Source organism: Nansenia antarctica (assembly GCF_963989245.1).
Source record: "Nansenia antarctica genome assembly, chromosome: 1".
Taxonomy (NCBI): domain Eukaryota; kingdom Metazoa; phylum Chordata; class Actinopteri; order Argentiniformes; family Microstomatidae; genus Nansenia; species Nansenia antarctica.
Genome location: NC_137674.1, coordinates 34,504,326 through 34,526,514, shown reverse-complemented (window position 1 = coordinate 34,526,514; position 22,189 = coordinate 34,504,326). Strand labels below are relative to the sequence as shown.

General features: G+C 44.0%; 2 protein-coding genes across 2 annotated transcripts in view; one reads left to right on the top strand and one right to left on the bottom strand.

Annotated features, from left to right (window-relative positions):
* The window catches only part of aspg (asparaginase homolog), a gene marked incomplete at its 5' end in the record, with an annotated part of 29,216 nt that extends 26,766 nt beyond the window's left edge, over nt 1-2,450 (bottom strand). The window contains one exon of the mRNA XM_080546487.1: nt 2,129-2,450. Coding sequence (XP_080402613.1) covers nt 2,129-2,450 — 322 coding nt within the window. The remainder of the gene's footprint in view (nt 1-2,128) is intronic.
* An 11,914-nt stretch (nt 2,451-14,364) lies between these two features.
* Nucleotides 14,365-17,375, top strand: arf6b (ADP-ribosylation factor 6b). The gene is made up of 2 exons (XM_080548900.1): nt 14,365-14,437; nt 14,652-17,375. Exon 2 carries the CDS (start codon nt 15,383-15,385, stop codon nt 15,908-15,910), a length of 528 nt encoding a protein of 175 aa, XP_080405026.1. The 5' UTR covers nt 14,365-14,437; nt 14,652-15,382; the 3' UTR covers nt 15,911-17,375.
* The last annotated feature ends 4,814 nt before the right edge of the window (nt 17,376-22,189 follow it).

Sequence of the window (22,189 nt, the reverse complement as noted above, 5' to 3'; positions counted from 1 at the left end):
TTTTTAAATGCGTCTAGTACTGCATCCCACAGCCATTTCAGACTGGGGGACTCGAATCATGACACACCTTTGGTTGTTTTAGTTTTTTTACCCTATTAAATCAGCTAATATAATAATATAAAGTCAAAATATTGCATATGCGTGTACTGCCCCCCCCCCCCACACACACACACACACGTGGTAGTTACTCATTGATTGGGCAGTGGACCTCTAGGTTATCTATGTAACTAGCTGGCCTGGTAGCAGGGGACTCTTTACTCTACTACGCTGCTGATAAATCTATTTCACATTCCATGTACAATCGTGTTGCCAGGTGGGCATGTTCCAGCAAGGCGACTGGTTAGAACCAACCTCTCTGCTACCCAGCCAATCATGAGCCTTCTTGTATGACGCACCCCTTATCATATTCATATTCATCTCATGTATATTCACTAAATATTCATTTATTTATACTCACTGTAATACCATGCATCTTGGTTAGATGCCAAACTACATTTTAATGTAATGTAAAAAATAACAATAACACGAAAAAGAAGAATCTGGACAGACATGACATGAAATGGGATATAGAGTTGGGGTAATTCATTCCCAAGGAGAACGACGATGATTGTTGTTAGCAATTAAAAAGTTGACGATGTGATTAAATGAAGATATTTGTTGTCTCAGTACTGGTACAATAACGTTGAATCTAATCTAATGTAGCCTACATCAATTGAAGTCAGTGGCACACTAAATGGACTGATTTATATAGCGTCTTATTCCAAAGCGCTTTACAATGGCCTCTCATTCACCCATTCACACACACATGGCAGCAAGCTACCATGCAGGGCACCGGCCCGCACATTGGGAGCAATTTGGAGTTCAGTGTCTTGCCCAAGCACACCTCGACGTGGCTAGCTGGGGTTCGAACCGCCGATCTGCCAACCTTGCAATCATTAGACGCCGGCTCTACGTCCTGCGCCACAGCCGCCCCTGATTGATTGACACTGATTGATCACTAATTGCTGCCATGTATCCACATGTCTTTACATTGCCAGGGGTGACAACAGAACAACATGGGTGGTTTGTGTGAAGGTGTCCTGTCTGTCTGCTGGTGGTTTGTGTGTGAAGGTGTCCTGTCTGTCTGCTGGTGGTTTGTGTGTGAAGGTGTCCTGTCTGTCTGCTGGTGGTTTGTGTGTGAAGGTGTCCTGTCTGTCTGCTGCACAGCTCCAGAGGCCACAGGAAGCTTTTCAACTGTTTACGCAACACACACTGGGATAACTGGTCCAACTTGTGCAAACTATGTTGGTTGGGCAAACGTGGTGTGTGGGTGTGTGTGTGTGTGAGTGTGTGTGTGTGTGTGTGTGTGTGTGTGTGTGTGTGAGGGCTCGCCTCTGAATCTGATTTGACGTCACAGGGGGGTGGGTCACAGGGGGGCGGGTCTGTCAAACGTTTACCCCACTGTAGAATAACAACTGTAGTTTAGGCTACTCTGATGACAAGCATGTGAGGGGAGGAGGGAGGGGAGGAGGGGTCAGACACAATCTTCAAGATGCAGCAATTGTAGTCAGAACAAGAACAGAACAAGCCTTCTCCCAAGCCCAGTTACTTTATGTACTAAAGCCTTCATTTAGCCTAACTTAAGCTACAATGTAGAAGGGTGAATTTCTGTTATCCGGGACATTGAGTAACGTGAGACATTGAGTAATCTGGGACACCACCACCACAACTCCAATGTGTTTATTTCCTGTCCAAACCAAATCTAATCAACAACAGGACGTTTACTATAATAGGTTTAGCATGTCTGTCATGTGAGAGGGACTGATACTTTTAAAGTACATGTTCGCTAGAACAGGAAATAGACACATCCGGATCTTAGTGTAATGTCCCCTCATTACCCGCATTTAAACGACTAAATAACACAGTTGCTTGAAACAAAGCGGGTCCACAGTATGCAGCAACAGCAGCAGCAGCATGACACACGTGTGAGCCCTTAACTGGCATCTTTCTACAGACCTGTGGTCCAACAATGTAGGATGAATTGCAATGCAATGCCCCTCACCACTGAATCATCACCTTCTCCATAGCAGAATAACAGAAGAACTTAAAACCTTGAAAAGTGACGCCAAAACGCCGCCATCGATCGTACCGTTGTTGTGTAAGGTCATGCCGATAGTGCCGCCGGTGTTGATGACCAGCACGCGCGCCTCGGCCGAGGGGGTCTTCGGAGACTTGGGGTCGGTGAGATCCGCGCTGCTGGCCCGGCCAGACAGCCTCCTCCTCCGGCCTGGCATGGTCACGTTCCCCCGCTGTCCTCCTCCAGGAGTCCCTGGCTGGAACACACCGGACTGATCATACTCGTTCAGATTCGTGTGAGACAAAGCTCTGGCCAGAGAGGTCATGTCCGAGGAGCCCGACCCCCCGGGTGTGTAGCAGGCGGAGGTGGACCGAGAACTTCTCCACTCCGCCATTACTAGTCGTCAGCTGGCTGGGGGCTTTAACGGTCTTACGGTTCGGCGGTAGTATAACATAGGGTGCTGTTCGTAAATTCGCTGTGAGAGCGCCGGAGCGCACACTGGATTCTACCGTCATCGAGGGACCAAGTAATTTGATTGGACAAGAGGCGTTCCATGAGTGCTGATCAGAGTGTCAGAGCGTATTTACGAACGCAGACGAGGCAGCGGATCATAACAAGGATGTTCTTAATAAAGAGGCCAGACTGATGTCATACATGCTGGAGGTTACAATAATCATCTCTGCTATCTGAGGGTGTGTTACTTTAGGATAACTTATCTTACTTGATTTACAAAACGTGTACGATTTCATCATGAAAAATGAATAAATAGATAAACAAAACAAAACAAATAATATCATAATATCATAATATCATAAACGTTTTTAGCCAAAGAGAAGGACTCCTAAAGACCGACGTGTCCAAGACGAGACCCACCTGTAAGAAATGGTCCATGTTGTGGTTTGTTTGGATGCACAGACAGAGATGCGCTTCAGACATGCTGGATAGTTTGGTCACATAGATAAGGTTGGTCAGACGATGACGTTTATGTTTAATTGCGAAGGAGGCGCGACTCTTCGACCAATAGAAATTATTCATCGAAGCATAATGTTGTTGTTGTTGTTGTTGTTGTTGTTGTTGTTGTTGTTGTTGTTGTTATTTAACTAAAATGCATTGATTGACTAAAATAATCTTAGCTAAAAAAAAATGAGGGAAATTTTAGGGTTAGGGTTATTCTGAATATTCTGAGCAACATTGATTTTATATTAGTGCGTGTCAGGTAAATAGTTTTGGAAATGTGGCCTCTTGTTGCATTATTCTCACAAAAGTATCAACCTTGAAGATGTTTTATTAAGAATAAGAACAGAAAGAATTACACTGGCTTCACAGTGGCATACACACCCAATACACAAGGGCATTAAACTTACAATTGTAAAGATCATTGTAAAACTAACTTTATTGTTTGAGTGCCCTGCCACACCTGTCCCTGCCATATCTTATCCAGACATGTCTTATTGGTGACCACAGAGGGAGGGTGACTCACTTTGAAAGTAGACGACAGACAGATTCAGGATGCAAAAACTGCTTTTTCAATAAACACGTTAGATAATCAACAGTATGTGAACAACCAGACTGGCATTTGACCTTGGGAAACATCACTTTTTTTTCAGGAATAAAGTGAATAAAGTTGAAACATCATCGGTAGAGTGAGTGTTATGTGTGATGCGACTACTAGGCTGTCAGAACTGCAGTCCCATCTCTTCCAGTTACACCTTAACTGCTCCTCCTGAGACATTTACTGCCCCCCAGCACTGCGTCTCCTGAAGACACCCGCTTTTCCCCTTTACTGTGTCCCCTAAAACTTCTATTGCCCCCCATGTACTGTTTCTCTGTTTCTCCGGTGTCTATATAAAACATTTTTTTTTTAAAAGACTGCCAATGGCCCCGGGCCTGAGCTGGATTACTCTTCCTGCTACGACTGGTGGATTGATGATTCACTTGCTTAGTCAAATGTATTGATTGTAAGTCGCTTTGGAATAAGGTGTCTGCTAAAAGCCAAAAATGTAAAATGTAAAATGTAGTAGGGGACACAGGGAGACCAGGGGTGGTTTAACAACCACAGGGACGGTTGTAACAGGATGTTGGCTACTTATATCAGATAGGCTACTTGGGTACTATCAGGCGGTCCTTGGACTACCGCCTTTCCATGCCTATTAAACATAAGCTGTTGACACAGATAACAGGATGACTGACAGGTTGATCCCTGCAAAGTCTTTACAAGACATTGAGTTCATTTTTATTCTTGCTCGTAGTTCACAGAGACTGAATAAAGAATAAACAGACTGAATGACATAGTAGTTCAAACATCAGGTTACATACAGTATAATATTTAGCATTTACATATGTATATATACAGTATGTATATATAGAGAGAGAGAGAGAGAGAGAGAATTTGTACATGTATGTGCATGATTTTAAATGCTCTGAATAGCATGTCGTTCAGTTGTGTGTGTTTGCTGGTAATATGAAAGCAAAACAACTATCACTACAGGGGGTCATTCCACTAAAGGTGGATCAGTTTAGCTGCGCTATAAATAAATGCGGCGCTCAGGCAACTCGAGATTGGAATTCAAGCCTCAGGTGATTCCTCGAACGAGGATCAGCCTTGTGTCATCAGTGTTCACAGAAGACAGGCTTACAAATCTTCGATATGGGCGCGTGCACGCAGACATAAAAAGCCCTGAAGTGTCGATCTGTCGAAATGAAGATACTCCACTCTGCAGGGGTACTACATTTGCGCAGCATTCCGAATTATTGATTTTTATGAAGACGGAAAAATAAGATGTAAAATAGTGCAATACTGCCGCAATTAACAAGGCGAGGGAAATGGTTTGGCAAGAAATTGCTGACCGATTAAATGCGTAGGTCATACTAGCCCCAGTTATTGTTATATATTCATATTTTAATAAATGAATATTACTACTGTGGTGATATCCGCAGCAGGCTACAAACTGTCATATCACCACAATGGCCTAGTGGTATTGACTGCTGCCATAGGATTTATTCGTCATTTTATATCAGTGGTTCGAATCCCTCTACAGACGCACTTTTTACTGCATTTCGTTGTCTGAATCTAATCTAAAATCTCATCTAAAAAAGTATTGTAGGCTATAAAATTATGGTGCAGGCTAATTTACAAGAACTGACACGATTACAATGGTGTTTGAAACCTTTGCATGAAATCTTCGGTTAAATGTAAAAAAAAAATGACTTAGTCAAGTCTCGAACTCGCAACCTTTGGAACTCGAGTCCGCAGCCTTAACCACTACGCCAGCCAGACCGCTGTGATAACGGTAATGCAAGTTGAGACAATTACTTCTTTTTTTCTTTTACACTCTTTTCTTTATTGATCTATCGATCTCTATCACACTTTCAAAATATCAAGTTATCTATCACACAATCAAACTATCTATCGATCGATCACACTTTCAAAATATCAAATTATCTATCTATCACACAGTCAAACTATCTAATCAAACTATCTAATCTATCTATCTCATGTGAAGTGGGAACTAATATTTCCTAAAAGACACATGAGGAACTTTCGTTCAGGGTTTAGTTTCCGCCTGTGAGCCTTTTTTGACGCACGGATGACTATAGCCTGTGTTTTAGCCTGGTCGGGACCAGGCTAATTATATCTGACTCAGAAGGAGCTCAACCAAGCAGCGAATTATTTGAGCCACATTGATGGCACCGAACGCAAGCTAACATTTTCAAGGCTTAGAACTTTATCGAGGCTTAGAACTTTATCGAGCTTTGTGGAATAGGGCCCAGGTCTTTATCTCTGAATCCTCTGTATGAATGGTCAGCTAAGCCAGATGGTGGATAGCTGTGATTCTAAGCTTTCTAAGGATCTATGATTTGATGGTATTTTATATGTGTTGACTTGTTTTATACTGAACTTTTATTCAAGTCAAAAGCATATAAAATTAGTTATTTTCTAATAGAAAATGTGCTATACTGTGTTGCACCTATTATGCATAATTTAATACGCCATCTAATACACTTTTAGAATTAAGAGTAAAACTGTTTAAGATGAAAAAGGTGTTTGTTAACAAGCCATATTAATCTAATCTAATCTAATCTAATCTCATATAGGGTTAGGGTTAGGGTTAGAGAGAGGATTCCAAGATCCTGTGATAGAATTACAGGTCAACGGTCAGTTAACACTAGAACAGCTGTGTCTATTTTACCTACTATTAGAGCCGCCTCAGGGGTCAAATGACCATAGTCTTTACAATGGTAAGCTGCTATTTACACACAACGACCACTAGTTGGCCAGCTTGTAAATTAGCCTGCCTACACAAAAAAACTGCAAAATAGCTTTATACTAGCTTATCCTGATGTGATGTTGAAAATGTAAGGATACTGGGTGGTAGAATGCACATATCTAGGAAAAGTCATGAAAGGAGGGTCCTGAAATTTTATCGAGTGCAAAGATATAACATGTTTTTTACTCACAAGGTCAAATGACCCCGCCCATGGCTGTTCTGGTGTTAATCCAAGCATCTCAAGCGTGTGATTGATTCTAAGGTTTCCAGTGGCATACTGTATGTTTTGATGATATTTTGTCCTTGCTTTTCCAACATCTGGCTTTGACATCCTCTTCTAATCCTTCGTCCACAGTAATTATACTCCTGAGGTATGTGAAACTAACTACAGCCTCCAGCTGGTTTTGGTTCATGATTATTGGTGTGTTGTTCTTGCTGTTGATTCGCATTACTTTGGTTTGTGGTGAGTTGGTTTTGAGCCCAAGTGAAGCAGCTGTGTTCTCTAGTTTGTGTGATAATTCCTGCATCTGTAGGTGGGTGTGTGCCAGTACTGCCAAATCATCAGCAAAATCCAGATCTTCTAGCTGTTCTGTCAGGCTCCACTGTACGCCGGTTCGGCTGTTGCTGGTTACCTGTTACCTGGTTACCTGTTGCCTGGTTTGTTGTGTCCACACAGAGGGTTAATTGGGGATACTCTGGGTTTGATTGCTTGTTACTATGGTGATTCACGTATGATCGATTGCTCTGGGATTGTGATGTGAAGCCTAAGTGATGTGCCTATATATGTGATGTATTGCTCCTGTCATGTTGTTGATACTTCAGTAAAGAACACGGTGACGATAAGCTATGGTGTGTTGTGTGCTTATTCCACAAACATAACATTGTTACCTGTTACCTGGTAACCTGTTTCAAAGTCCAGTTTAGTGGCGCTTTTCCACTACCGGGCCGACCCGACCCGACCCGACCCAACACGGACCGTATTTGTATCCTACCCATGCCGTACTTACAGAAACGCTTTTCCATTATACACAACATACCTGGAGCGACCCGGGACTGTAGGAGGAGTTACGTGTCATAAGAGCACTTCACTTTAATAAGTGCCGATATACAGCTCAACGGGGGGGAAATGCGATAAGAATTATGTCAAAATGCAGCACTATCATGCACAGATCAGCCTTAAAACATGTAACGTTACGTGCCTGCTACTTGCCGCTTTCAGTTCTAGTAGATCTAGTAGTTCTAGTTCTAGGCATTAGTCAACTACATGCTCACATCCAGACATCCGCTCACTGCTCTCCATCAAAAATGGCACATCCATCAATAATATTACATAATAACAACTGCTCGGATTAGATTGCAGGTTGTTTTCGTTTAATACATAAACGGGGGGAAATGCGAGATGAACTCTGCAAGTATCATGCGCAAGTTTTCGGATGACTCCTCTATCGTCGGTTACATCACAGACGACAGGGATGAGGAGTACAGGGCCCTGGTGGAGAGCTTCGTGCAGTGGTGCGACACCAACTACCTTTTGCTTAACACCAGCAAAACAAAGGAGTTGGTGGTGGATTTTAGGAGGAAGAGAAGGACCCCAGCCCCCATCACCATCAAGGGGGTGGAAGTCGAGAGGGTGGACTCCTACAGGTACCTGGGAGTACAAATTAATAACAAACTGGACTGGACTGACAACACCGAGGCTCTTCTCAGGAAAGGGCAGAGCAGACTGTTTTTCCTGAGAAGGCTGAGGTCTTTCGGTGTCTGCAACAAGCTGCTGCAAATGTTTTATCAGTCGGTGGTTGCCAGCGTTCTGTTCTTCGCCGTGGCCTGCTGGGGTGGAAACATCTGTGCCAGGGATGCTGCGAAGCTAAACAAACTGGTGAAGAAGGCCAGCTCTGTGGTGGGGACCGGGCTGGACAGCCTAGAGGTGGTGGCAGAACAGAGGATGGGGAAAAAACTGGCGGCCATGCTGGCCAATCCCTCCCACCCGATGTACTGCGAGCTGGCAGGGATGAGGAGCAAGTTCAGCCACAGATTTGTTCTCCCCCGTCAAAGTACAAAAAGATTTGGACAGTCCTTTATTCCAGCTGCACTCCGACTCTACAACCAGGCCCTGCAGGGTGGGGGAGACCTGGAGATGGAACTTTTGGAACTTTTTACTTATTGAGCCTGCACTGTTTTATGTTTTTTATTGAATGTTTTTCTGTTTTCTGTACTGAATGTTTTTCTGCCCTAACTGAGCTGTTTGACAACAAAATTTCCCCATTGGGGACAATAAAGGTTTTCAATCAATCAATCAATCAATCAATGCGTTCCATAAATTTCCGTTGAACGGAAAGTCCTATCTATTCCATTCAAAGTGTTTTAGCCTTCCCCCTTTCCACTGGTAATAAGGAATTGGCAAGAATAGATCGATATAAATAGATCAACATAATGCAGCACTATCATGCACAGATCAGCCTTAAAACATGTAACGTTAGATATATAACATTAGACAGGGAGCGATGTATTTCTACGGAAAGGCTGTGCTTGACGCTCTCATTGGACTGACGCGGGGCTCATACAATCTCCGCGTTTGTTATAGATACGAGTGCTTCGGTGTCTTGCTGGTAGTCAAATATATTTATTTATATATACAGCATATGGATGTTACGTGCCTGTTACTTGCCGCTTTCAGTTCTAGTAGATCTAGTCGTTTAGATCTCGCAACCAGGGAAACGCCTGGGTTAAAGGGTTGTGTTAAAGGGAGCAAGACGTGAATCTACCGGCATTTGGCTCATGAGTGAACGGCGAAAATGCCTGGACGGCACAGCTTGTGCCTCTTCCAACTCAGGCGGCTGAAAAAGTTAATGTGGGCCTTCTACAGAGGCACAACCGAGAGCATACTGACTGGGTGCATCACCGCCTGGCATGGCAACTGCACTACCCTCAACCGCAGAGCACTACAGAGGGTGGTGTGGACAGCTGTGCGCATCAGTAGATGTGAGCTTCCCTCCATCCAGGACATTTACAACAAACGGTGTCAGCAAAGCCCGGAGGATCATCAAAGATCCCAGCCACCCCAACCACAGTCTGTTTGAACCGATGCCATCCAAAAGGCGTAGCCTCTTCCGGAGCCTCAGGGCCAAAACTCAGAGGCTAACAAGCAGCTACTTCCCCCAGGCGATCAGGCTCATGAACAAGCCCACTGTAGACAATTGACTATCATCCACAAGCACATCCCATGTATACAGACTACCTAAGCTTAAGCTCACAGTCACTTTACTACTGTCACTTATTCCTGTCCTGTATTATTGACTTTTTATTGAATTATGTCTAGTGCCTTATTGTCTAGAAATTGCAAGATACTACTTGTAAATTATCGTATTGTCACTTGTACTATTGTCTCTTTTTTATTATTATCTTGAATTATGCCTACTGCCTTATTGACTTGTGCTGCAATGTCAGGAACCGAAGCCTAAGAATGTTACTCTCTTACACTTGTGTAATGTGACGTAACAATAAACTTGAAACTTGATGCTGATGAACTTTAGTGGGATGCCATAGTGCACCATCAATCTCTCCCGATCCACACTGTCAAGGAGAGTTCCATTCGATGGATCAATGCTCAATGATAATCCTGAGGGTGGCTATTTGGTCTCCACAGGATCTATTATTAGATTCAACTTTATTGTCATCGCAGTACAATTTTAAAAAAAGTAATATACAACGAAATGCAGTACTCCTGAAGCCAGCTTGGTTTTTCCCTTACTGATTTGTAAACTGGTTTGAAATTATGATGACAGTCGTCAGTTAAAATCATGACCACTTACGATGTTTACATGTGTTTACATGTGAATCACTCTCTGTGTTTGTGAGCCAAAGGAATTGCCTGAATCAACTGAGACCACTTTACCAGTGGTTTGGGTGCATTGTGCCACAGATGAATGGGCACAGCTAGCTCATTACAATTGGTATGGGGATGTAAATGGTGTCTCACCCCAAGCTCCGGACCCCTACAGTGTAGGATGCAGTGCATAGCTTATCCTCACAGTGCATGTCTTATCCTTAAGAACACTATTGTAAGCGCCTAAGTGGCGTAGCACACTAAGGCGCATGCCATACCATTGCAGGGTCCCTGGTTCGATTCTGGCCTCCAACATATCCTGCATCCCTCCTCTCTCTCTCATCCCTCCTCTCTCTCTCTCACCCATCCTTCCTGTCTACCTCTACTGTCTCTATCCTCCTCTCTCTCTCTCACCCATCCTTCCTGTCAACATCTACTGTCTCTATCCTCCTCTCTCTCACCCATCCTTCCTGTCAACCTCTACTGTCTCTATGCCATTAAAGCAGAAATGCCCTAAAAAACACATTGTTGTAGAATACAAGGAAAATCGAAGTGCATCAGTGATAAAGTTACAGGCATCTTAGGGTTACTGTGTAGGGTGAAATGGGGTAATCTGGGACAGTGGGTATTGTGGGACACCTAAACTCCAGTGTGTCTATTTCCTGTTCTAACAACATTTGGTCAACAGGATGTTTACTATAATAGGTTTATCATGGATGTCATGTGAGGGACTGACACTTTAAAGTAGATTTTGTTAGAACAGGAAATAAACACACTGAACCTTAAGTGTCCCACATTAACCAATGTCCCACATTACCCAAAATGACCCTATCAACTGCCAGGGGCCACAGCCCTCCAATTAAGACCAAATCCAAGTCAGTAAAGCAACAAAGCAATACACGACAGAAGGTGTCGCGTTACATACATTTTTGTGGTGATTCTATATTCTATCACTTGACTTAATAATGACAAAACGTTGTTAGAGTTCATTATTGTATGCCCACTGCATGACACTGATGAAGGCCTAGGCCAAAACGTTTTCCCTAAATGGAAATAAATACTAAAAGAAACCTTAAATGTCTATTTTTAGAGCGGAACTGCATAGGCAGACACTTTTTCGAACATTATCCTTAATAAAGTTGTCAAAAGCATCTGTGGGGACAAATTAACCAATAGGTCCTTTACCTTATATAAAGTTATTTTTCAATAAGATGTGCAAATGCATTGGCGACACCCACCCAGTAGATGGCGCACAAGTACCCATGTCTCCAAAGTAGCATTTTTAGACACAACGTCTAATGGAATTTACATACTGTATGGCAAACTTTGAAGTGTCCATTACATTTTTTTGAGTCAGATACAAATATTATTACCATCAAACTTTGCTTTAGCCTACATATTTTTCATTAAAAACTGTGACGCCTAATGACCAAATTGTACTGTGTTGTTTAGATTTTTTGGAGTGAGGAATTCAATCTTCAGTAAGGTTGTCATTCCTTCTCTGGCATATTCAATGATGTCTCCAGTTAATATAGCTTCAGATTTCCCAGTTCATCAATATCCGATGAGGTTGAGATTTCAACATGACATGTTTTAATTGCAAGTGATTTCATCAAATGCATGATTTATTTTTTCAAATGTATGCACATTTCTGATGAGATTGCAAAGGGAAAGACTGAAATGGGAATATTTTCTCACAATTTCTATAATTAAACACCCCAGTTCGGAAGGACAGTGAATGAGACCCGGTTTGTGAAACATTAATGATCAACCACTCACAGTGTCGTCTACATAGAGGTTATAGTCATTTGAACTCTGCTGTAAATATTTCATAGCCACACGTCTGTCATTGTCTCTTTCTTACCCCACAACAACCACTAAGCTCCTTGTATTATCCCTCTGATGTCCTGAGAGATGTGGCTGAATAATGGACTGATTTTCACACTGTCCCTTATCCCAATATTTTGGGGTTTACAGGTTTTTTAATTTATATTATTATGACTTTGGTTTGGATTTGATTGCCTCATATGTCACCTGTCCACGCAACAGGGATTCAATTGCTTCTTCAAACAAAGTGAATGAAATCCAGAAGGCATGTGTATATAACGTTTATCACGCTATCACATGACTGCCAATATCCATTATGGCTATCAGAGTATTAGATGACATGATGAAAGAAAGAGAGAGAGAGAGAGACTCCCAAAAGAGAGGGACAGAACAAACCTTTTCACTTTGAAGATGCTCATGTGGGGGTTAGACGACCTGGAGGCAGAGATGTGTGAACGCTGATTCTTTCGATCCTCAAGTGAGTGTCATTTGTTTGGATTATTCAAGAACATAGTTTGTTTTAGACTCTTTATTTTTGATACATGAGTATACATTAGTAATCTGACATTAAATATTGAGGCATTGATTTACTGGGAAAATCAAATGAGGAAGTTGTCGATCGATGCTGTGTCTGTGAAAACAACTGATTGCTGGACTGATTCCTGGTGGACTTCCATGTTGTGTTGTGTGCAATCATCTCTCCCAAAAGTTGGAATCATCTAAAGGTCAACTAGATGCAACGACAGCCGTCGACCGCCACGAAGCATGGCCTACACAGGTACCAGATCCAGCAGCACCGGGGCCTGCTCCGTAGCCTGGAGTTGGAGCACAGGTTCTGCATGCGGGACATCGAGCTGCAGCAGAGACAGTACCGCAGGGCGCTCGGGAAACTGAGGTCCGGCAGCTGTACCTCGTCCCTGAGCTCCAGGGCAAAGGCTCCGTGCAGCTCCACTCTCCCCAGCCTTCACGAAGCACCGACAGGGAGCAGGAGATCCGGGAGTTCAAGGGCCCGGAGGGGAATATCTACAGATGGTAGGAGGAGTGACGTTGAGAAGAAATCACACCCCAACCTTGACAGCCCAGGTTTGGACTTCTGTGATCCGGCTGGTGATAAGACAAATATAGATGGGAGGAGGAGGCAACAACAAACCTGGACGACTGTGACGTTTGCAGACGTGAGGGATAGACACGTGGCGATGATACAGATGACCGAACCCTTCAGGAAATGGCAGCACCTGCTTTTGTCAACCGACTGCCTCAAGGAGCCTAGCTGGGGCCAGCTAGACCCCTACACCAACCCACAGGCCATGGGGCCCTCCATCAGCAGCACTGCAGACTACAGTCTGCAGAGACAGGAGTATCATTCCCAGTTGGATCCACACAGAGGCTTACACCATTCATCAAAACAGACAGTAACACCACCTGGTGCTCCAAGAAGACAGTGAACTTGTAAACCGAGGCCTCTTGGCTGCGAGAGGAAGATATGCTTACAATGTCTACCACATGGTGGTGTCATTACCCTTTGGATCTCCCAACACTTGGATAATTATAGTGTTGGTTCATATTAATAGCCTATATTTATGTTTTTTGGCAGATGTGGGCTACCTGCTTTGACTGAATAATACATCACATACAATTCTAAACTAATCTTGAACACTATTTATTATGTGGCTGTGCCACTATTTGGTTGCCTTTATAGGCTTTCAATGCTGTTTGTTCCAGTGTCTTCAGGAATTACCCTAACTATGTGCTTACTAATCAATATGTTTCAGGGGAGGTTGGCGAGTTACTATTATCATGCACTACAATGCGGCATTATTTCTTAGTTCTGCAGCGACACTCAGATGCATTGTGAACCACTGCACAACTCACGTATTACAATGACATGTCATTAATTCACTGGCATTTGCCTCCTCACATGCATCCGGCATTTACTTTTTGCAAAAAGCAATTGTCCGCATTTTTGGACAATGCACGTGAGCCGAAATGGCGTCCTACTCGTACTCTAATCTCAGGGCTGCGTTCGTAAATCCGCTCTGAGAGCGCCGGAGCGCACACTGGGTTCAACGTGATGAAGGGACCAAGTAATTTGATTGGACGAGGGGCATTCCATGAGTGCTGATCAGACTCCAGAGCGAATTCACGAACGCAGCCTCAGTGTTCGGTGCGTGCGCTGCAGACGACAGGCGGCTCGTGCGCAAGCGAACTGAATGCTCGAGAGAGGAAGTGGCGGGTGATGTAGACAGTGTTGCCAGATTGGATGTATTCCCTCCCAAATAGGCTGTTGTTTGTGTGGATCCGGCGGTTTTTATACTGTGGTCAGGCTGGAAATTGTCAATCCCATCTGGCAACCCTGAATGTAGACCCACACCTTTCCGGAGCAGCAACTCGGCTGAAAAAGCGAAGGAGAGAAGAGACGAAAGCTGGGTGGAAATAACCGAGAGAGACCGGGGGAAACGGACGGTAATTATTGATATTTTTAATTTTGAGAACTGTGTTAAGAGACTAGGAACGAAAACGAATTGATTCTTACTGGCATGTTGTGTGTCCTTCAACTACAATTACAGCTTGAAATCGCCCGGCTAGCTGACCGTTAGCTTAACGTTAGCTTAGCTAGCTTGCTTGCTAAGTTGAGCTTCCTGACACTCCTCCTCCCCAAACCTCTCCTGTCTTTTAGGGGGACAAGAAGGGGAATTTCCTGTACTTCTCCCAGAATAAATGACCTCCGTTGTCACCGAAGCGTTAGGAGGGGAACGGGCTCTCCTGTGAAGGATTTGGACGGTCCGGCGCCACGTTTAATGGAATAGCTGCAGACATTTGGCTTTTTTCTCTCTGCCTCGGTGCCGGTGGTGCTGAAGGAACAAGGGCGAGAGGACGAGGGGGACCTGGGGACACACACCCACCCAGAGGAGGTCAGCACACCGCAGGCCGCAGGGATACAGGAGGGCCTGTTTTCAATGGACCCACACCACCCACCACTCCCCTTCCCATCCTGAAATCTGATGCCAATACAATAGTAATCGATTGGGGGGGAAACTGAAAATGAACATTTTGATGATTTTTTTTTACAGCTACAACTAAGAAGTTCTTAGTCTTAGTGCTATTTTAGCCTCTAACCTCTCAGATTATTTATGCTACTGCACCTCATAGGATTCAGTCCTATGTGCCGAAACGTTGGAAAGCATTGATGAAAGTCCCACATGGCCCCGTGTGAGAGTCCTGTTACCAACCATACATGCCCATTGCATCTTCCTATAGCTAGTTGCTGAGTTATGCTCTCACCACCAAGCAGATAGATCACAAATTGAAAACCGAAAGTGTTCACAACAAGAAGGGATATATTAAAGGATCCGACTGCATTTATTTTTTTTTACATCTGGAACGGAATATTTATGCACTGTTTACAAGATGGGGAAAATGCTTTCGAAGATATTTGGCAACAAGGAGATGAGAATATTGATGCTTGGACTTGATGCCGCCGGGAAGACAACCATCCTTTACAAACTGAAACTCGGACAGTCGGTCACCACGATCCCCACCGTAGGGTTCAACGTTGAGACTGTCACCTACAAAAACGTTAAGTTCAACGTGTGGGACGTGGGGGGCCAGGATAAGATACGTCCCCTGTGGCGGCACTACTACACGGGCACGCAGGGGTTGATCTTCGTGGTGGACTGCGCGGACAGGGACCGCATCGACGAGGCCAGACAGGAGCTGCACCGCATCATCAACGACCGGGAGATGAGGGACGCCATCATCCTGATCTTTGCCAACAAGCAGGATCTGCCCGACGCCATGAAGCCGCACGAGATCCAGGAGAAACTAGGCTTGACCCGCATCAGAGATAGGAACTGGTATGTTCAGCCCTCCTGTGCGACCACGGGCGACGGACTATATGAGGGGTTGACATGGCTAACATCCAATTACAAATCTTAATGATTGAGGTGATGATTCGTGATGACTGTTTTAGATTAAAAAAAACTACGAGAAAAAAAAAAGTCAAAATTGAGGCAAGTAACAAATAACTTTTACTTCTCAAATGAATATAATAAAGAAAAAGTTTGATTATCTCCGTTTATTTTGATTAATTTGTTGACCCTATAACTAATTTATCTTTATAAACCGGGGTTTGCTGGCTTATAGTTTGTTTAAACTCTGTAGCAGGCCTGTCACATTAATACATTTTGTTGCTTGATGATAAATATCAATTAAATGGGTTCATAATCCACAACTACAGAGATGACCTCCTTTACATATTCTTTATCCCATTTTTATATTTTTTCTAATGGAGCTGATGGGTTATGGCTTGATTCAGTCATGCCTGTAAATTAAGGGACAGTTTACCCAAATTACAAAATGACTTGTTACTTGTTCTCTTCTTACCTTGAAAGCAGTTTCTGGAGAAGGACAAACTTCAATCCAGGCTATGTTTACCTAGCCACTGATACCAACCCATTATGCCCCCACAAACTGACATGGTTGACATGTCATACTGGAATCATCTGGAAGTGCATTGAAGTCTTACAACTTACTTTCAGATGATTTCTGCAAGAAATGTAAAACACGTGAATTCAGAGGACATTGACTCTAGGTTTTAGGTTAGAACCACCCAGGTTAGGTGGTTCTAGGTGGCCAGGTAATCAAAGCCAAACCATGGATCGCAGTCACTCCTTGTCCATAGATTGGTTTCAAAGTGAGAACCAATGCAGAATGATGTAATTTGGCTGAACTATCCCAGTAAAAATACTTTTGGGTTTGATGAACTAAATAACAGACAGGGTCTTCGTGAGAGTTTTGAGCTTGTTTTGGGGAAGCCTTCGACACCATATTCCACATGTTTTAATACAGAAATGTGTATTGCTGTTGCTTACATTTCATTGTCAACATCCTGGACATTGTAATGGATCACCTGAGAGATGCAGTGTTTTAGACCCAACCCATTTGCACAAAGTGATTCCCCTATGGAGGGCATCGTATGCTGAATAAGTTGACCATGTTTTTTGTATACTCACGTTTTATTTCCCAAAATTGTGCTCAAGCATCAATTAGCTAAAACAGGCCTCTGGTAATTCAAACATGCTTTTCAGAATGCGGCTTTAGTTCATGGTGGGTAACATTGATGGTTGTGTAGTCGATCGACTCGATATTTCCAAAGGAATGTTATTATTCAGCTCTTGAGTTCTCAGCCCCACTACCATTGCTGCGTCTCTGAGAATGAGATGTTGTTGATATCCTATCGCCTGTGTCTGCAGCATGTGTACTGAAGTACAATAACCCTACAGCAGAGTTGTCATGTCATGATGAGAGCTGCCTACCTACTGGTGAAATGATGATGTCATCTATTGGTTCAGCTCTCGTACTCCGATGTTGACTTGGAGAACCATGTACAGAACAATGTCATTGTAATGTCTAATTAAAAAAAAAAAAAAAAAAAGTCTTTTTAAAATTGTGTCACTTCTTCTCTTGTTTTTGACAGAAACGTATGAATGGAACGCGAATAGTCCTTATCTTGTAGGGACAGAGCTTGGAAGCAGATTACAAATGATTTAGTGTCAATGGTATGAAAAGATAAGCTAGTCAAAGCCTATAGATTTGTTTTGCTTTTATTAATTTGACTGATCTCCGTAATCAGGTCCTATTTGAGTCAAGTCCTTATTAAATCAATATCCTGACATCCTGACAGCACTCATAAATCCATTACAGGAAAGAATATGTAAACACTTAACGTTAGGTTATGTAACAGCAATTACTCAAGAAACGGCATATATATATATATATATGTGTGTTTCATGCACATTAGGCAATATATAAGCATGTTACTTATTAATGCAGTAATAACACAAACCATTCACTTCCATTAATATAAATGCAGAGCAATGTGTGTTATGTAACAGCATGTCAATATAATATCACTTTAATTACAGGGTTACTAAACAGGTATGGGGACACCTTAATGTCAAGTGTGACCAAGATGGTGAATCATGCTAAAGACACGAGTGTAATCGGCTAATTATTCACTGCTTTTCTATTGTGATGTGAAGTATGCACTCTGCACATACACTCTGCCCAGACAGCAGGTGTAGCACACCCAATAGAAAAAGTTCTGCTCAGAAAGGTCTTACTTATAGTTAAATGTCAGAGCTGTGGGTTTTAGGTGTGGCAGAATGAATCGGAGGGTTCTAGCAAGAATGCAAGGTCTTTCTTCAGAGCTGTGCATTAGCAAAGACAACCATATCGGGCCGCAGTGTGACAGTATCTTCTGTAGTATGACTGCTGTTATGAGACCCTGTGAGGAACATATTGTCTTCCTGGTGTATGTTCTTCCTTCTGAAAACTGTTGATGAAGGCAGTAGTCAACCCTTAGATGAGTGTTGTTAGTGCTACCATTGAAGGGGGGAGAATTGGGGTCCATTCGTGAATACGCTCTGAGAGAGCACACTGGATTCAACATCATAAAGGGACCAAGTAATTTCATCGAATAAGAGAGGCATTCTGTGAGTACTGACCAGATTTCCAGAGCGTATTTATGAACGCACCCTTTTTTTAACTATACCCCATGTGCACAACAGGAAGTCCAGCTGCTGGACTCAACTGGAGTGGAACACAACTACAAAACCACATGACTTTGACACATTTGACTCTGCATTGGGGGGTTGGGTGGCTGCTGCACAAATGTTGGAGCAAACATACAGCTGTTTCTGAATTCTATGCTTTCTTGTTTTTGTGCCGTACTGAACTGACGCTGTGCTGTCAGCTGCTACTTCCTGCTTGGTGGTTCAAAAGAGACTAAAGAAGAAAAAAAAACTGAAAAAAACACTCAGTTTGAATTAGGATTGGTTCCTGGCCGCTCAGTACAAAACAAAGGAAATATTTTCAATGCCACACAAACAGTAGTTTATTTAGATATCTTCCTGTATCATTTAGAAAAAATTGGTCTGGGGTTTTTGTGTGTGTGTGTGTGTGTGTTCCTTTCTAGTTAGAATCAGTAAGCAATTCAACTGAATGTTGGTTTATGTCTTGTCTTGGTTCTGGTGAATATTGTAAATTGTTCACATTTCCACTCTTGTCTTTAGCCTCCAGGGTCAGTGAGCTGAGCTAACAGGCTGACTCCAGTTGGTAGCCTTGCTGCCCTTGTTGACTGTGAGCCAACCAGATAAGCTCCTGCTGGTCCTTGAACAGCCAACCGTGTGTGTGTGTGTGTGTGTGTGTGTGTGTGTCTGTGTCTCTGTGTGTGTCTGTGTCTGTTAGTCAAGGCTTTACTCTGGGCCTACTCCTTTGGGCCACTACGCAATAACAACTTTTCAATATGACTCATTAAACCAAGACATGGAAAACGCCTACGGGTGATTCAGTTACCAGAAACACTTCTTTCTGTCTGTCTGACAAGGCTGTGGCAATGTGACTGCTGTGAGATATGAGATATACATCTGTGAAGAATCACAATTCATCCCATCACCCGTAAATCTATTTTGTAATCTGTAACTAAGTAATAAGTAAACATATGCTAACCAATTACGGAAGTTTATCAGGACAATCTTCTAAATTCTTCTAGGAGATTCTATTCTAGAAGGTCTGAAATCCAACTGTCCCCATGCCTTGTATTGGTTGCCGTGACACTCTGCAGGAGGGGGGGTTTCTATGGCGATGGATGACCAATGAGAGGAAGTGGTCATTGTGGTCAGTTCCAGTATGGGTGGGGGGGGGGTAAAGGTCCAGAGATGACAGAAGTCAAGTTGTGGTTGTTGTTTAAAAATAGTGTTGTTCACTGTTCTCTACACCACCGATGAGTGAGAGGATATCTAGAGAGAGGGGGACTTTTACTCTGAATAAGAGAAGAATAGGGCTAATCATACAAGATCATTGCATTGTAGAACTCCCGTTAGGTTTGATACGGCTTGGGTGAACAATGTCTCTGGCGCAAACTATGATCCCTGTGGAAAACATACATGATGAATGATGATAGGAGTGATATTTTCATACAAGTAGACTATTTGTGTAGAAGAGGCATGCTCATGTGTTTCATGTGTTTGAAATGTTAACAAATGAATCCATTATGATTGGAGGTCGCAGAGCAGATGACCCCGCCCCCCCCCCCCCCCCCAAGCACTGATCCAATAGGTTTAATAATTGTGTGTTTCTAAGACAAGGAAAGCCTTATCCTTGAGCAGAGACAAGGGGTTTATATTAATATCTAGATGGGTAGTAAGACAGTGCCTGTTAAGCCTGGTGTGTGTGTGTGTGTGTGTGTGTGTGTGTCTCTGTGTGTGTGTGTCTGTGTCTGTGTCTGTGTCTGTATGTGAATGAATGAATGAATGAATGAATGAATGAATGGTCTTTATTGTCATTGATATAGTACAGGTACCAAACAACGAAATTTGGGAGGGGGGGGCTCCCCTGGTGCTAGGAAAGAAAAAAAAAAAAAAAAAAAAAAAAAAAAGGGAAAGGAGCTGGTTTACACAAATAAAGGCTATGTACACTATCCACTATGCTATACTGTACAAATAAAACACTGTGCTGTACTCTATGCTATGCTATACCTATTCTAACCTATTGCTGTACTCTATGCTATGCTATACCTATTCTAACATTTCCTATTCTCTGAAACCTTATGTACCCTAGGGTTGTCATATTGCACATAGTGTTATTGCACATTCATTTAAAGTGTTGCAGTTTGCAGGCTTGAAATGTACACATTTGTGCCTCAGCACTACACCTGATTTTCAATCCAGCAGCTGCCATCAATCCGTCCAGACTGTCCAGGGCCCAGAACCTAGGTCTTTGCTGTGTTCAGGGCCTGGATGGCCCTGGGGTAGAAGCTGAGCTTCAGTCTGTTTGTCCTTGCGAACATGGTCCTGTACCGCCTGTTCGAGGGCAGCCGAGCAAAGTGTTCGTACCCAGGGTGGGATGGGTCTCTGGAGATCTTGGAGGCCTTCCTGAGGCAGCGTGTGTTGTACAGCTCTTCCAGAGAGGGGAGGGGGGCGCCGGTGATCTTCTGGGCCGTTCTCACGACTCTCTGTAGCGCATTCCTCTCTGCGGCTGCGCAGCTGGAGAACCAGTTGCAGATGCAGTAGGTGAGGATGCTCTCCACTGCGCAGCGGTAGAAGGCCACCAGCATCTCCTGTCCGATGTGGTCTTTCCTGAGGACTCTCAGGAACAAGAGCCGCTGTTGTGCCTTCTTGATGATGGCTGCTGTGTTGTTCTTCCAGGACAGGTCATCCTGTATGTGCACCCCCAGGAATCGGAGGGTTGAGACTCTCTCCACGCTCCCTCCGTCGATGAGCAGGGGCTGGACCTCAGATTTTTTCCTCCTGAAGTCCACGATGATTTCCTGAGTCTTTGACTGGTTTAGCAGCAGGTTGTTAACCTTGCACAGCTTGCTCAGCTGCTCTACCTCATCCCTGTACGCCGACTCGTCCCCCCCCGAGATGCAGCCCACCACGGTGGTGTCGTCTGCAAAGTTTACGATGGAGTTGCTGGGGTGGACGGGGGTGAAGTCGTAGGTGTAGAGGTTGTAGAGGATGGGGCTTAGCACGCAGCCCTGGGGGGACCCAGTGCTGAGTCTGAGGGCTGTGGAGGTGTGGGAGCCCACCCGCACCCTCTGGGGGCGGTCGGACAGGAAGTCCTTGATCCATGCACATATAGAGTGTGATAGTCCCAGGTCTAGTAGTTTGGTCACTAGCCTGTCTGGAAGGATGGTGTTGAAGGCAGAGCTGAAGTCCACAAAGAGCAGTCTCGCGTAGCTGTTTCCCCTCTCCAGGTGGGATAGAGTGGAGTGGAGAGTCGTCGCGATGGCGTCCTCTGTGGACCTGTGGGCTCTGTAGGCGAACTGGTATGGATCCAGGTTGGGCGGGAGGCGTGTGACTATGTGGGCCCGGACTAGTTTCTCGAAGCACTTCATGATGATTGGTGTGAGTGCCACCGGGCGGTAGTCGTTTAGGCAGCTCACCGTGCTTTTCTTCCGGGACTGGGATGATAGTTGAGGTTTTCAGGCAGGGTGGGATGGTGGCCTGGGACAGGGACTGGTTGAAGATGTTGGTGAAAACCCCGGCCAGCTGGTCGGCGCAGTCCCTCAGCACCCGTCCCAGGACGCCATCCGGCCCTGAGGCTTTCCTGGGGTCCACCGCCTTCAGCACGCGTCTCACTTCATGCTCTGTGAGGGTGAGGCTGCTGAGAGCTGGAGAGAGTGGTGTTTGTGTTGTGGTTACCTCCGTTCGC